The sequence below is a fragment of the Mytilus edulis genome, chromosome 9 (assembly GCF_963676685.1).
Source record: "Mytilus edulis chromosome 9, xbMytEdul2.2, whole genome shotgun sequence".
Taxonomy (NCBI): domain Eukaryota; kingdom Metazoa; phylum Mollusca; class Bivalvia; order Mytilida; family Mytilidae; genus Mytilus; species Mytilus edulis.
The window spans coordinates 12,117,048-12,135,096 of record NC_092352.1 but is presented as its reverse complement, the minus strand read 5'-3'; the positions used below and the strand labels follow the sequence as shown (position 1 = coordinate 12,135,096).

Here is an 18,049-nt window from a genome sequence, read left to right as displayed (position 1 = left end):
AAGAAAAGGATTTTTATAGAACAAATAATCGAATTTGTAGTACATCTTTTAGCTAATCAAATTCGATGATGTCATTGATTTGTGTGCACAAAGGAAGTTACTTTCCTGTTTCTAAAAGTAGGAAGTTGAAAAGTTGAAATCAAAATGATTTTAAACAATCCCAAGCAATGACTTCAAAGAAAACATCAGAAGGTAAACATAGCAATTTCTTACATTAAATTATATCGAAACATTTGACTGTCTTGCACCGTGCACGAACTTCTATGAATTACTTTCATTTTTATCCCTAAAAATAATAACAATTCGAGTTTGTATCATATGTAGGACATTGAATCCCCTTTAAAGTCTTACAAGTAATATACAATTATTCTTATAAGGCATATGCTACTGGTTGGTCTCCTGAAACTATCGGTTTAAACAAGTGCATTTTGCATGTTTGACAATTTGTTTAATTTGTGAGACTATTCATATTTTGTTGTCATTGACATTGTACCATACTTCTACTAATATGAGGCAGGAATTACCTGTGAATGGGGACGAAGTCTATGATTTTTTTTTTAAATCAACAATGTTAAAAAGAGACGGAAATACCGTAACATTTCCGATTTTTGTTCTGTTGTTAGAGATTTTAGTTGTGACGTTATTTAAGTTATGATATTCAATGTAAACAAAGAAACGTTGTCATCAGGTAACCTTTTTTAATAACAAACATTTTTTTTTAAATGAATTAGTATTAGTTCCTTTCTTAGACTGATAAAAATACATTTTATTCAAAGTCTCATGCAAACAAGACCGGAAACAGAAGTAGATTTCTGCACCGATCCGGAAATTCAAAAAGGCGACAAAAAAAATTGAACGATTTTGGGTCATTAGTACAATGAAAAATTCAGGAAATTTTTCCCGATTTAAAAAAAAATTTTTTTTTATTGAATTTTCTACTGTAATAGGGGACTTCGTCCCCATATTAAATATTCCTTAATATACAGTAAAAGCATGAAAAGTGAGGTAAAACATCCTTGTCTTCGGTCTAAAACATTCAAGACTACATGTACATGCACTGGTGGTGTTGAGTGTTAGTGTGTTCCAGTCCCTTATTCTTGGATAGAACAATTCTGTCCTCAATTCTGTTCTGAAAGTCGGTGCAAATTAACTATTTTTAATAGAGTTATTCCCCTTGAAAATGAAAATTATTTACTTAATTGCATTCAAAGATTTCTCAAACCTTCATTTCTTGTAGGATTGTTATGAAATTTACATCAAAGGTTTATATCAGTTATCATGGTAATGTCTTAAATGAGTTTGTAAATCATGTTAGATCTATTATTTTTGCAGGAGTTACATGTATATTGTAGATCTCTTTGATTTGAAATGTACTTTATATTGAACATTGAGTTGGACACTCTCACACCTACATTTTTTCGTAAAATGTTTATGAGGTGTACATAAAATTGAGAAAGGAAATGGTGAATATGTCAAAGCGACAACCACCCGACCATAGAGCAAACAACAGCCGAAGGCAACCAATGGGTCTTCAATGTAGCGAGAATTCACGCACCCGTAGGTGTCCTTCAGCTGGCCCCTAAAATATGCATAATAGTACAGTGATAATGGACGTCATACTAAACTCCGAATTATACACAAGAAACTAAAATTTAAAATCATACAAGACTAACAAAGGCCAGAGGCTCCTGACTTGGGACAGGCGCAAAATTGCGGCGGGGTTAAACATGTTTATGAGATCTCAACCCTCCCCCTATACCTCTAGCCAATGTAGAAAAGTAAAAGAATAACAATACGCACATTAAAATTCAGTTCAAGAGAAGTCAAAGTCCGATGTCAAAAGATGTAACAAAAGAAAATAAATAAAATGACAATAATACATAAATAACAACAGACTACTAGCAGTTAACTGACATGCCAGCTCCAGACCTCAATTAAACTGACTGAAAGATTATGTCTTCATCATATGAATATCAGGTACAATCAATGTATATCAAAGGCATATACATTGTAACATGTGTATCAGACTGGTCTAGGAAGAGCTGCCAATCAACAATTTTTAGAAGATCACAAAAAATTTGCAGTCATAAATTGGTATCACGTTGTTGGCGGCGTCGTCCGAAGACAATTTGGTTTCCGGACAATAACTTTAGTATAAGCAAATAGAAATCTATTAAATTTAAACATAAGGGTTATAACCACAAAATGAAGGTTGGGATTGATTTTGGTTGTTACAATCCCAACAATTGAGGAATTAGGGGCATAAAAGGGACCCAAATAAGAATTTTTCTAGTTTCCAGACAAAAACTTGTAAAATGGTATATGGATCTCTCTGAAATTATACCACAAGTTTCCATACCACAAAGGGATGGTAAGAATTGGATTTGGGGGTTATGGCTCAAACCATTTAGGAATTAAGGGCAAAAAGGGGGATAAACAAGCCGAGGGTGTCCTGATTAATGGAAAATTACTAACTTACAAAACATAATTTAAAAGCAGTGTAAGGGAGACAATTCAAACACATTGACAATTACCTCCCTTACACTGCTTTTAAATTATGTACATCTATATAGAAATAAAAGTGTATCATTGGTACATCAGATATAGGTACTAATTATAACCAAGGCAAGCGAGCGTGATTGATTTTGACCTGACATGGTAAGAAAATCTTTGTTTTGTTGACATTTTATCAATGTGATTGTGTACTTCAATCTAAACATAGTTGTTGTTTCAAGAAATGATTTGGTCATAGGTTGATGATTAGAGAAGTCTCTTTATTTTCCCAAAACAAGAATGCTTACTAAAAACATGTGCAAGTACTTGTCAAAGAAGTTGGCACTCATCTCATTCAATATGATTCTATATTCATTGCAACTCTTTTTCTGATAGAAGGCCACTGTGTGTGCGTAATAAGTATAGCTGTTTCAATAAATGGCTTTGAAATCTTTCATACATAATAGATTTAATATGTTATTTTTCTATAATTTATTCCGAAAAGAAATGTTGTGTACAGTGTATAGCTGACCACATAAATCCTTCTATATGGTAAAATAAAATTGAGAATGGAAATGGGGAATGTGTCAAAGAGACAACAACCCGACCAGATAAAAAACAACAGCAGAGGGTCACCAACAGGTCTTCAATGTAGCGAGAAATTCCCGCACCCGGAGGCGTCCTTCAGCTGGCCCCTAAACAAATATATACTAGTCCAGTGATAATGAACACCATACTAATTTCCAAATTGTACACAAGAAACTTAAATTAAAATAATACAAGACTAACAAAGGCCAGAGACTCCTGACTTGGGACAGGCGCAAAAATGCGGCGGGGTCAAACATGTTTGTGAGATCTCAACCCTCCCCCTATACCTATAACCAATGTAGAAAAGTAAACGCATAACAATACGCACATTAAAATTCCGTTCAAGAGAAGTCCAAGTCTGATGTCAGAAGATGTAACCAAAGAAAATAAACAAAATGTATAGTTACATTGTAAATGAATGTACGGCATATATAGCTTTTCACACTTGTTTTAATTACCCAAATGTTTCATGGAATGAGTTATTTAAGGAAGGTTTATGATTGTTAACTATTACTTTGCCCTGTATTAGCCTTCATTCAGATTAAACATGTAAATGGCTCGACAACTGTATTGAAATTGAAAGTTGAAGTTGACATTCACAACTATTTGTACATGTTAAAGTTTATTATTCTTATTAGAATATAAAAGTTGTCTTATAAATTGGAAAAAAATTGATGCAAAAATTATTTAATTTAGGAGCAGGAATTTCAGATGTTCAGAAATGTACACTGAATGTAGATGAATCAAAACAAAGATTTTTTTACTGTGTAAGGTCAAAATTGATGACACCCCACTTGATAGGTACCTATATAAGCTGTACCGATGATACACTGTAAAAATGTTGTATTGTCTTGAGGTAATTAGCTGTCAATTTATTTTAGAAGTTATTATATTAAAAATGCTGATGAAGGTAATTCAATTTTACTATTTAGCCATGATTATGTAAGTCATTTTCTATTTTAAAATTTGCAACAGCAAAGTGTATTGACAAAAGCAAAAAAAATAATATCAATTCAAATCACATAACCAATTCAAGATCTTCGACTACAGTTATTCTGTGTCAAAAACCTATTACGTGTCAAATATTTAATTACAATCCAAATTCAGACCTGTATCAAGTGCGAATATTGTGTCCATTTTGGCCCTGACTGTTCAGACCTCTCTCAGCAGACTGCCTCTGCAGACTCTGTGGACCATATCTAGCTGCGCTCACTTTTTTGTGGGAAAATTTGGTTTTAACTAGAATTGATATATTCATGTAGATATTGTAGCTTTTCCAGATATATTCTCTGTGTCAAAAACAAAATAATTGCATAGTAATTGTTTGGGAAAATTTGAAAAATTAAATTTTGGAAGAAATTCTCTTATTGTGAAAAAGAATATTAACTTTTTAGAAATATTTTTCAAGTCTGTATTGCAAAGAAAAAATCTTCAAAAGTAATGTATGAATGCAGGACTGGAACACACATTTGTACAGTTGTTACTCATCTTGAGATGTAACTGTGCATAAAATTGGAAAAAGATAAATATCTTAAAGAATAACCTTAATTTTTTTTAATTGTGTAAATTTTGCTTTTTTTTAAAGTATTTAGTTGACATGGTAAAAATCATAAATTTCCCTTAGAAATACTTAAATCTTGTTAATACAGATAAATGCAGTTCACATACTTTAAAAACCAATATTTAAAAGTTGTAATATTGAGGAAGTTATTTATCTTATACACCTAATACTTGTGTAGTAGAAATAGTGAGGCACTTCAGATTAGAAGCTGTGATAATTACCCCATCAAAGTTTACATAAGGAAGGAAATTTATGGCCCTACTTTGATGCTTTAAAAAAATAGATCAGATCGATCATCAGTATGTAAATTAAGAGTTAGTTCTCATAACCTTGCCATTGAAAGAGATAGATATTTAAAAATGCCCAGAAATCAAAGAATTTGTGAAATCTGTAAAAGTGGCAAAATTGAAAATGAACAGCACATGCTGCTGCACTGCAGAGGTTACTCCAGTATTAGAGAGAGACTTCTGTATTAAAATGTTTTAAATTACAGGAAAAAGTATAACCACATTTTGCGATAATAATAAAATAAATCTTATGATTAATAATACATTTTATACGGCACTAAAATTATCTTCCTCTTTCGTAACAAATTGTTTAAATGCAAGAAGTAATCTATTGTAATAGATTTTCATTATACATGTACCTTTAATCATTTATTCACATATTATATATATATAATTGTTTGTATTTTACTACCATGTATAGCAAATTATTTATCCATTCAGTCATTACCATTTATTGTAAATGCGTTTGTGCCAATAAAATATTGTCTATATTGTCTATTGTCTTAAAATCACACACAAGTTGTTATGGTATAGGTGTAGCATCTTACAGTAATCAGCAGTATGTGCCAAACTCTTTAGGGTTTGTCTGAACTAAAAAAATATTCTGTCCAGTGGCGGATCCAGAGGGGGAGTCCCCGGGGTTGTTGCAACCCCCCCCCCCTTTTGTTTGACCGATCAATGGATTTGAATGGGGACATATAGTTGGAACCCCCCCCTTTATCCTGGGTTGGGAACACCCCCCCCCCCCCCCCCCTTTTTAAAATGGCTGGATCCGCCCCTGCTGTCTGACCAAATGATTTTTTGTCTGACATTTTATCAATCAGACAGAGTTTGGGGTACACTGTAATCATGTTAATGTATAATGAAACATTTTTTTTCTATTTTGTATTAATTTGTAAATCTCTTAAGACAATTCCTGTCTTCTTTGATGATGTTGATATTGATTGAGACTTGGGATAGATAGATACCTGTATATTGATCAAGATGATACTTGTCATTACTTAGTCATTGATGTAACAGATGTTTAATTTGTTTATCTTTTGTAGGTCACAAATAAAAAAGGCCATAGGAATGTATCAATGTTTACCTGTAAGTCAGGTGTACATACAAATACAATAGTTTAAGGTACATAAACAATTTATTGGTTTTAGTTCCTGAGTTTTAGTTAATTAACAGGCAGTTACATCACCCTTTTCTCTTTCCAGTTCAAAGTGATTTTGCTTGTAGAATATGTTTATGTATAGATATATAAGTCAGTATTTTGGAGAAAATTATTATATGAACTGAAATATTTGGACACCCACTAAACAGTCCCTAGCAAAATGCACCTTTGATCTGTGATTTATTGTTTATCATAGAAAATCAACACCTTTTGATTAAGGTGGGGTAACTATCAAAATGCTTCAGGTTAAATATTCATACATATAAACATGATAAAGATAGAAAATCACTCATTTAAATCAATATCTGGGAGATGAGAATGACACTTTCTTTATTTCTTGTGTTTCAAAGAAGAGCGAATTCACTGTTATTGTATAAAAAAGAAACAAGTCAACACTTTCTTCAGGGAAATATTTGGTGGAATTACAATGTATGTTTCTGTTTCTTCTGAAAATTGTAAATATGAATATTTATCAATTGCTGAATTAATCATAAATATCAGACTACTTCCTGTGCATAATTTATTTTATTTATTATTTTACTCAAATTTCACTTGAGCTTGAGTAAGATGAAGGTCCATATTGATAATTATTGGAGAAATACTTAACATAATTTAACTTTTTTTCTATGTTTTATTTTTATTTACAGGAATAAAGAAAAGATGAATAACCCAATCCATAGACAGAGGATTACCAAATCTGGCTGGTTACGTAAACAGGGTGGTATGGTCAGGACATGGCATAGACGATGGTTCTGTTTAAATGGGGACTGTTTGTTCTATTTCACAAAAGAAGACGACCTGAGACCTCAAGGATCTATTTTCTTGCCTGGAAACAGAATAGCTGAGATTCAATGGACACCCGATGATTCAGATAAATACCTGTTTGAAATTTGTCCAGGTAATAACAACAAAAATCAAAATTAGGGATAGGCATGCTCTAATATAAGCATTTGTGGCTGGTCTAATTAAATTAATTTGCTTTTATTGTTCTTTTATAGATAAAAAAAATATATTGTGTTGCTCTATGAATATAGTGTATAAATTTCTTTTTGTTTATTCATACTTAAAACACTTGTTTTTTTATTTTAATGGTAATCACTTCATACAAGAAAAATTAACTTTTAGTTTGTGGATTTTTAATACATTTATTGCTGCCTAATGCAGACTAATGCTGGTGTCATCTCCCCTGTCAATAAATTTGTGGTAGGCCAGCAGAAGTATTGCTTTCTTACAGCAGCAAAAACATAATACCTCATTATCATATGCCCAAAGAATGACCAAGGATGACAAATATTTGTATTGAAGTAGTTTATGATTGGACCTTAAAAAGTTTTTATATGTTGTTGCTGAAGAAAAAATGGAGGTCAAGTTGAATATTGATATTTTTTTTTGCTGGTCATTGATAGATTAGTAAAATAAGCATAGAATGCGGCAGGTCAAAAATACGACAGAGCTTTCTAAACAGAAACCCCAGTTTTCTTTCAAATTAGCAGCTCAATCTTTGTTTTATATGACTTCAATGGTTTTCATAAAGCACGCTTAGCTAACTGGAAGATTGAGTTATATAAAAGGAGTAATTTTTCTGGTGATGGAAGTTATCCAGAAATTTAATTTTCCTGCTTCTTCACATGCTTACATAGATTTAACATTTTGAGACTTAAAAGGTATTAAAGCTTCATTTTGAAACAGCATGTGATCTTATATATATCATTATGACCATGTAAACTGAATTATTTATACATATCTTTGAATATATTTCTCTTATTTTCAACTAGATAGGTTTTAGACATTTATCTGTTTTGATGTCTATTTGACATTTTTAATTTCTTATTATTGGAAGTTAACTGTTTTTTTCAGTGACATGTGTTACAATTGCAGTGTAAACAAGTAAATGTATTTTTGGTAGGAAATAGTCTTAAACTCTTTACTAGAATCTTTTCAAAATAGTTTTAATATTTAATGATACATGTATTGCTATATCAGAGGATGTGGTGCATCTTGAGAAATTTTGTTATTGTTTGGATATATCTTACCCATAATATAAAGCCTAGTTTCTATACAGGTGAGGGAGTAGATTTTAACCAAGAACCAATTCTCTTCGTTTTCCACTTGATGCTGAAAAGTAGCAATTTGAAAATGTTGGTCAACCTCACTAGCAGCTAAAGAAATAAAAGATGAAAAATGAAATGGAATTTTTTGTTTAAGCATATCAAGTGTGGTAGCAGAATTGCTTCTTGACCAGAAATATTCTCTTGTCTATACAGAATATTTGATAGGGAAACTTGACCCCAATTCATAATGTAAAAAAAAGACGTCAGATAATGATAAGGTGTAAAAACCTATAACTTTTCAGATGCAGAATTGTGTAAGTATATCACAATAATTTGTTTGTTATGCTTATACTGTTAATAGATTGTCTTTTTACTCATCATAATATTGCACAGGTGATGATGTACTTGTTTTTGGCTAGTAATTTATGCTGATTTATTTCAGCAGTTATTTACTAGCACTAACACACACACACACACATGTTCTTAGAAACACTTTTCTGATAACTTTGTTTAATAAAGATATTAGCATTTTATACATATATGACTTTGAATAGCTTGTCTCGATAAGCATTGTGATTTCTTTAGTGCTATATTGGCTTGTCTGCTTTAATGGGGAATGCTATACTAGTAATAGCCATATGAAGATCTTTTGATATAGCCTGCTTTAATTTGAAATGCTATAAATTTCAGTAAATCTTCTGACTTGATTTACAAAAATATGATAAATGTTATTCCAAGATAACAAACTGTTGCTAATTTCATTTGAACTAATTAATTTAAAAGACAGCTAATATATGGTAATATATACTGTTACCATGGTTACTAATATTTCTTGTAATTCTTTCCTCGTCAATGAATAAAATATAATTTATATCAAAATTTTAACCCATTAATTCTTTGAATTTGTATCAATGTATACTGTAACACATAGATGTGACACATGTATGTTGCACACTTTAGTTATGGTCACAGGTAGACACTATTGTAAAAAAATGTTTTTTTAATAATTTTTGAGAGTAAATTCTTATAACATGTATAATCAAGCATATATATATGTATAATATTTAAATCATTTAAAACATACATGAATTAGTTACTTTTTATTCACTTACTGGTACATTTTTTTTTATTGATTTGTGTACAAGTTGCAGTGATCTTATATAAGTATGAACTTCCTGTAGCAGGATGTCCTCCCCAATAGAATGACCTACTTAACTTTAGAGAAGCATTAACTTGTTTATAAAGTTACAAAACATAATATGGGACTTTCCCAGATATACTTAAATTTAAGACCATTTAACCATATATCAAAGAAAGTGGACTTATACATGCTTATAAGACATTTGTTTATTGATAGAAGTTGCAAGTTTGATATTTTGATATACTGATGCTGTTTCTCATCAACATTATCTTTGAACCTATATTTCCATGTTAAAAAAGGGGTACAGTAACTTGTTAATGAAACCCAGTTTAGAAAAGAGGCAATTAAAGAAAATATGGTAAGCAAGGTTGGGAATGAAATTAAGAACATTAAATGTTCATTCAAATTGTCTTTACTTACAGTACCTATCAAATCACATCACAGCTAATATTATAGACATATTATCAAATCACATCACAGCTAATATTATAGGCATATTATCAAATCACATCACAGCTAATATTATAGGCATATTATCAAATCACATCACAGCTAATATTATAGACATATTATCAAATCACATGACAGCTAATATTATAGACATATTATCAAATCACATCACAGCTAATATTATAGGCATATTATCAAATCACATCACAGCTAATATTATAGGCATATTATCAAATCACATCACAGCTAATATTATAGACATATTATCAAATCACATCACAGCTAATATTATAGACATATTATCAAATCACATCACAGCTAATATTATAGACATATTATCAAATCACATCACAGCTAATATTATAGGCATATTATCAAATCACATCACAGCTAATATTATAGACATATTATCAAATCACATGACAGCTAATATTATAGACATATTATCAAATCACATGACAGCTAATATTATAGACATATTATCAAATCACATCACAGCTAATATTATAGACATATTATCAAATCACATCACAGCTAATATTATAGACATATTATCAAATCACATCACAGCTAATATTATAGACATATTATCAAATCACATCACAGCTAATATTATAGACATATTATCAAATCACATCACAGCTAATATTATAGGCATATTATCAAATCACATCACAGCTAATATTATAGACATATTATCAAATCACATGACAGCTAATATTATAGACATATTATCAAATCACATGACAGCTAATATTATAGACATATTATCAAATCACATCACAGCTAATATTATAGACATATTATCAAATCACATCACAGCTAATATTATAGACATATTATCAAATCACATCACAGCTAATATTATAGACATATTATCAAATCACATCACAGCTAATATTATAGGCATATTATCAAATCGGCATATTATCAAATCACATCACAGCTAATATTATAGGCATATTATCAAATCACATCACAGCTAATATTATAGGCATATTATCAAATCACATCACAGCTAATATTATAGGCATATTATCAAATCACATCACAGCTAATATTATAGGCATATTATCAAATCACATCACAGCTAATATTATAGACATATTATCAAATCACATCACAGCTAATATTATAGGCATATTATCAAATCACATCACAGCTAATATTATAGGCATATTATCAAATCACATGACAGCTAATATTATAGACATATTAAGAACTAACACATAACACAATAGAAACAAGAAATCATTCATTCTAAAATCCCCTGACCAAAAGTAGGGTCTGGCACTGTAAAGGAGAAAGGATTTATATGGTAATAACGTAAACCATCGGTCAGTTAATTTAGTTCTGTCAAGAGCTCTATACATTGTATTTCTTCACAGATTCATCTTTATGTGTCAGATTTAGCATTTTTAGTACAACAGGACTTAGATAAAAATCACATGGACACATAACTATAAAAGGTAATATTAATCTACACATAACAAAGAAAAGCAATGATATCTCTTGTTAGTTGGAGTTTTATTTTAAAATCATGGGAGTGGTTCACATTGTTAACTTAAACACTCTTTCATAAATAAAATGAAGACTTTTGAATGTAATTTCAGGTAAAACTCAGTCTAGAACAGCACCAAGTGAAGTTTTTCAACTCTGTGCTGGTAATAATGATGAGAGACAGCAATGGATGAAAGCTATAAGAAAAGTCATTTACTCTGATATTGGAGGAGGTAATTTAATAATCTCATAGATATAAGAAGATGTGGTATGAGGGAACTCTCCATCCAAGTCATAATTTGTTAAAGTAAAGCATTATAGGTCAAAGTACGGTCTTCAACACGGAAGCTTTGGGTCATAACAAACAGCAAGCTATAAAGGGCCCCAAAAAAGACTAGGTGTAAAACCATTCAAAATGGAAAAACCAACAGTCTAATCTATATAAAAAATGAGAAACGAGAAACTCTTATGAACATTTCGATTATTACTTATTTGCCAATTTTTTTCTGGTTGATGACATCAAATTGTACAGAAGACATCAGCCAATCAACAACATGGTAGGTGTTCAACTCTTATTGTGGTCAATATGCTATAAAACTTGTAAGTTACTTACCAAAGGTCAGTGGTTTCCCCTCTGCTTTCATCCACCAATTATCCATACAACCATGAAATTGTACAGGAAGACAATTATTAAGTCATAGGAAGTGGCATTTAATGAATAAACCTCCATAAATAAACAAACAAAATAAACATACATACAAAAAGAAAATTTACAACTGATGTGGCAATTTGGTGAAAAAAATGCTAATTATTTAACTTGACTATTTTGCAGCAATATTTGGTCAGAGTATAGAGGAGACAATGCTGTATGAACAGAGAATGAAGAGATCTATTCCATACTTGATTGAACAGAGTGTAGAATTCTTAACACAATATGGTCTAGAAGTTGAAGGTATTTTCAGGTAATCAGCAATGTAATAGAATAGAAAATATTATTACTTTACAGCTAATTTCCTAATGCTTGTAGAGTAAAACTTTGGTAGGGTTGTCTGCTCTATGGTCGGGTTGTTGTCTCTTTGGCACATTCCCCATTTCCATTCTCAATTTTATTGCTTGTTGCCTGTTTATATAACTGCTAATTCAAGCTTTGAAGTCTTCAAACAATATAGATACTGATAATCATATTTCAACCTGTACATAATATATCTAAAGGAGAAGGTTCACGAAGGGTTAAAATTCCCCTAAATTTTTTACGTTTTTAAAATCGGGCTAAAAAATTACAAATTTCACATAGACATACTTGTGATAATACTATTAAGACAAAACTATATTTTTGTAGCATATCATTTAAAATTAATGAAGCTATGACCCCTGAAATAAACATTATTTGTATTTTAAGTCAATTTTGGTAATTTTTTTCCATAATTTTAATTGTTTTTGGCATAATTAACCTTGGCCGCTATTTACGATCCAAAAAGTTTTTATATTAATGAATTTTATTTCAAAATTGGAATCTTTTGGTTAAAAGATATTTCAGATTGTAGGTGGAGGCCAAAGTTAGAAAGCTTTAAGGTTTGAAAATTGCACAAAATTATCATATTTTGACAAAATGTTCAAAATGGGCCTACTTTGGAGAATATTATGTACTTTAATGAAATGAAACTGATTCAATTAGCATTAGGGCATTTGAAATAGACCCATTTAGGAACCAAATTGTGACCTTTTTGGTGTTTTATGATAAAGTTGGTATTTTAGGCCATTTTGTGCCATAAGTGAACCTTGTCCTTTGACTGGATGTTATCCCAATATACAAACAGAGCAAGCAAGCTAACCAAAGTTTTGCTTTAAATGCATTTGGAAATTAGCTGTAAATGTTATTAAATTTTAGTACCAATAATACTGATGATAAGATAATGTTATGGTCAACCTTCTGTTACATTGATTTCATTTTCATCAATCTGAAGCCAGAGATGGTTGCACGAATAACTGTAGTTGTATTGACACTTACTAAGGGCTATTCCAGAAAAAAATGTATGGGGGGGTTGGAAGGCACATCATATTAATAATACATGGGTGATGGGTATCGGAGCAACTTTTCACACTATTATGCACTATAATTCTCAATTACAATTGTCTGGGTGGCGGGTGCTGACAAAAACTGCCTTCCAACCAACCCCCCCCCCCCCCCCCCCCATACATTTTTTTCTGGAATAGCCCTAAACAAATTACTGATCAATTCTCATAGATGAAGATGCACTCTGGATTAGCTACAAAAATAACAGATGCAGATGAACTTCTATCATGTTATATAATTTTTCAATGAATCCTGAGTACACGTCTGTGGTGCAATATGAATCTGACATAAAAACAATGTCTCTGTACAGGAAACAGCATGAATGTGATAGTCATCAAAACATGGAAACATAGACCAACATATCATGACACAAATTTCTTGAAAGATCATTTTCTTGTATAAAAGTAAGATTTATTAAATTTTTAGAAGTTTTCAAGTAAATAAATATACAAATGAAATCCTTTGTAATATTTCTCTATGTGATTTGATAACTAATTTACAGCCTTAGTAAATTTATGATAAAGGTTATACATGTATTTTAAAGTTATATGAATATATTACAGATTACCGGGAAGAACAACATTAATAAAGGAGTTAAAAGACAGATTTGATTGTGCAGAAAGAATTGTGTTTGATATATCAGATCATGATGTACATTCAGTGGCATCCCTGTTAAAAATGTACTTCAGAGAACTTCCAGAATCCATTATACCATCATCTTATTATCAGCGATTGATGAACGTTGCCATGAATTTTCAGGATGCTAAAGAAACTGAGAAAAAGGAAGCAGCTGTTGCAAATGCAGCTGATGCATTATCAAGTCTTCCAGATGATAATTACGTAATTGTTAAATATTTATGTGAATTTTTATGTAAAGTGGGAGAAAAATCACACATCAATAAAATGACAACTTTAAATCTTGCAACAGTTTTTGGACCAAATATAATACGTAATGTAATTGAAGCAGATAGTCCAGAACTAATGATGGCTACTGCTGATTTAACTCAACAGTTGTGTTTCTTGTTGATAAATAATTGTGAGGAGATATTCATTGACAAAAAGGAAGAAGAAAAATTAGAAGAGACAAAACCTGAAGTTCCTGTTGAAAATTTGTTAGATTTTTCTGAAAAACCTGAGTCTGAGGATGAAATCAAGCCTCTTCCTCGACTTTCTCTGAGAAATAATAGAGCAGGATCAAGAGGCTCATCTCTTCTTACCTCCGTTACAGAAGAGCTTGAAAAAAGGAAAGATAACAATATATTACAACCATTGTTTCCATCTTGTAGGAATTCAGATAAACAAAATACTAGTGGGATGGATTTATTAGATTTCACAGAGCCTGTCAAAAAAGAATCTGACAATAATAATATTATATCACCATCTGATCCCCCAAAACAGAAACCCATTCCACCAGCTAGACGAAAGAAGAAAAGTCCGAATGGGGGTGATGATCTATCCCCTACTTCCCCATTGTCTCGAACCAATAGTACTGATAAGACTGAGTCAGAAGCAATACAAGATCTCAAAACTCTAAATGAACAACTTAAAACAGAATTAGAAAGCACTCGGAAAGAATATGAGGCAAAAATTCAGGATCTTAAAACCAATTACAATGGCAAAATAAATGTGTTGCGTACAAACAGTGCAAATAGTGAAAAAATATACAAAGATCGAATTCAGGCAATTAACCAGCAACATTCAAATCAGATGGAAGAATTAAGAAAGGACCTTGAAAAAGAAAGATTAGATAGAAATGGTGCTGTGTCAAAAGTGATGAAGTTACAGACAGAACTTAATCGCTATCACCTTCAGTATGGGCAACTTCATAGTCCAACTTAAAATTATGTCATAAATTCTATATTATACTTTCTGTTTGTAATGTAAGTAGTTATTCTGTTGAACATACATCACATAGCATACTGACAGATGTTTTCTCCTATAACATTTATATAAGTCATTCTAAAAAAATTTGTTTCACTGATCAGGCTCTTATTTTAAATTTCAAGATCCTCATTGTGAAAAATATGTTGTTATTTTGTTGATGAATTTAAAACCTTCTTAGACTGAAGTTGTAACAGATAAGAAAAGAGTGTTGACTTGTGAGGAACTATGTTAAACATTTTTTTAAAAGCTTTTGTAGAAGACTGAGTAATAAATGTTATAAGACCTAGAAATATGCTAACGTTTACCCTATCAACATTGCTAATTTGTTATAAGTAAACAAAAAGTATATTTAAAGAAATACTCTAGTAACAGCTCTACCATGATATATAAGGGAAGATAGAAGTCCATCTGTCGGACTTATCAGTGCAATAATTTTTTCATTTTCTACATTTATGGCTGTAACATGTAGTTTTACAGTGATCATTTTTGCTTTTTCTTCCCAAATAAGTTTTGGGAAGATAGACTTGATTTACTGAAACAATTAGTTCCTATTGATTTAACTTTCTACTATTACAGAATTGATTCTTGTACCTGAAGATAGCTTTAAGGCATTCAGGATCCTTGGTGCTGAATATGTATGATATGTTCTTAAAATGTTTTGAATATTAGATGTTTCTTCCAATAATTAAGTGTGATTATCCAATTTTAAAGTTGTATATGTTACAGTTAATTTTGTTTTATTTTTGATGAATATTTTCTGCTAATAAACATCTATTTTGAATTTATTAACCATAAAACTAATTTTTGACTCTTTACATTGAATAATCCGCTTCGCGGATTATGTAAAATGTGAAGAGTCAAAAATTAGTTTTATGGTTCAATAAAATCAAAATAAATTATTGCCGTTTATTATAAATAAATTTCTATCAAAAATAAGGCTAAAAGAACATTTTATATTATTTATATTAACAATAACAACGTACACACATGTTGGCGTATGAATACACAACGTCGGAGTGGGCGTGTCGCCATCAAAATTGACAACATTGAAAATAAAACTAATAATTTTAACCAATCAGAAGACAGTAAATACACCAAATTTATTTATTATGTTATATAAATATTAAATCATGTACTTTTCATCTAGGTAACATTACGGTATATGATATTCATGGTATTGTCTGACATTTCCAGTATATTATCAAACAAAGTTTAATCGTTTTTTTAAGGTGAAATTGAATGGGTGAAAAACTAAGGATTTTATATACAATCAGATTGATTGATTATTGCTTTCTAAATGTCCAGTGGCAAACATTTCATGCGTTATTCCTTATCATGGACATTATATATATGTTGTGAGTTGGATTTCTTTAAATATGGTATAATTGATTATTATTATATATTTGTTTTATCCCATTTACCATATTCATCCTTACTTTCCATGAAACATTTGTCACTGGATATCATTGTTAAGCAAACAACAATCTTTCGGTCAACTTTTTATTATGTTTAGAAGAAGAAGAAGAAGAGCATTTAGATGCTGTATAATTATCAGATATCATGCCCCCTTAATTTTAATTTAATCTAATGTTTAATTTCAAGGAAAATGTAAAACTTTAAAGAGAATTTTGTTGGATATTTGGAGATTAAATGACTCTCATGCATTTTATGTGAGATTGATTGGGTTGTTTCCTCAGGAAATCATGTTTCAATTCAAAAAAATATATTTGATGCAAAACAGCCCCATAAAAACTTCCTTGTGAAAACATGTTAATTTGAATGGGTTAACAAACCTATAGAACAGGAAATTACAGTGGCCAGCACTGCTTCTGAACAAACCCACAGAACAGGAAATCACAGTGGCCAGAACTGCTACTTTATAGCTGGTTTACTACTATTGTATAGTAAAAATGGGTTTTTGAAATTAAAGAATAATTTTTGAAATATTTCTTACGAATGATGTGCAATTAAATCAAATTGAAGCTTATTCGGATTTGTTGGAAAGTAATGCCACTTCAATCTTTTTAATACAGGGGTAACTTAATGATGTAACTTAAAATGAGTGCACTGTTCAGAGGAAATACTGACTTGTCACACACTTACAACAATGACACATTTATTATCATCCTTAACCTATATATATATATAGCTAGGTCACCTGATTATATACTTTGGCCGGGTATTTACACATTGATTTGTTTAATTTTATTTACTTCAGAGTCCTAAACCAAATTACTTGCTACATATTTTTCTTAGAGCTTTTTTCTCCATCAAATATTGGCTAGGAAAAAATGCAGATAGTTAGAATAATTGTTCAAATGAAATTTTTAATCTTTACACATTTATATGTTAACTTGTGTTAAAGGATAATTTTGTTTGTAAATATCCTAGTTTATATTTTAAAACTGCTATTAGTTTTAAAAGCTAATTATCTAATATGATTGAAATGGTTGATTCCCCCCCCCCCCCCCCCCCCCAAAAAATATTCTTTATTTGCACTGTAAAATTAGTGTTCAATATATATTAGAATGTATTTGTATACCTGAGCAAGTTATTATAGGTCTTAAGTAACATTATTTTATAATTCTGTAAAAGTCATATAAGAAATTATAACACATATTTATGAATATGCTATAAGTTATTCTGTGATTTCATATTGAACTGGTCGGAATGATTGGCCATTCCTGGTACATAGTGTTAATCACTTTTCATATGTAAGAAAACCAACAAAACTAGTTGAACTTTACAATATAAACTAGGGATATTTTTTCCCCAATCCATGAAAATAAATGTATTCTTTGTGAGTAACCGTACGAAAAAATGATCTCATTTGTTTAGTCAACTTTTTAGCTCACCTG

The 18,049-nt window shown here is 30.6% G+C and overlaps 1 protein-coding gene across 6 annotated transcripts; it reads left to right on the top strand.

Moving 5' to 3' along the window:
* Positions 1 to 70: 70 nt before the first annotated feature.
* LOC139487636 (rho GTPase-activating protein 24-like) lies at positions 71 to 17,659 on the top strand. 6 transcript variants are annotated; one of them, XM_071272562.1, is made up of 7 exons: positions 86 to 192; positions 5,976 to 6,018; positions 6,739 to 6,989; positions 8,445 to 8,456; positions 11,347 to 11,466; positions 12,066 to 12,195; positions 13,871 to 17,659. In XM_071272562.1, exons 3-7 carry the CDS (start codon positions 6,752 to 6,754, stop codon positions 15,144 to 15,146), a joined length of 1,776 nt encoding a protein of 591 aa, XP_071128663.1. In that variant the 5' UTR covers positions 86 to 192; positions 5,976 to 6,018; positions 6,739 to 6,751; the 3' UTR covers positions 15,147 to 17,659. The 6 variants fall into 6 exon arrangements, with proteins under 6 accessions (XP_071128664.1, XP_071128669.1, XP_071128667.1 ...); XM_071272561.1 differs by having other exon boundaries at positions 5,976 to 6,054; XM_071272563.1 differs by lacking the exon at positions 5,976 to 6,018 and having other exon boundaries at positions 71 to 192.
* The last annotated feature ends 390 nt before the right edge of the window (positions 17,660 to 18,049 follow it).

Bases quoted from the DNA above. Each gene is read 5' to 3' on its own strand.
- LOC139487636 (XM_071272563.1), top strand. From the start codon at position 6,752: ATGAATAACCCAATCCATAGACAGAGGATTACCAAATCTGGCTGGTTA. The intron at 11,467-12,065 runs GTAATTTAATAA...ACTATTTTGCAG, and splicing joins TTACTCTGATATTGGAGGAG to CAATATTTGGTCAGAGTATA. The intron at 12,196-13,870 runs GTAATCAGCAAT...AATATATTACAG, and splicing joins GAAGTTGAAGGTATTTTCAG to ATTACCGGGAAGAACAACAT.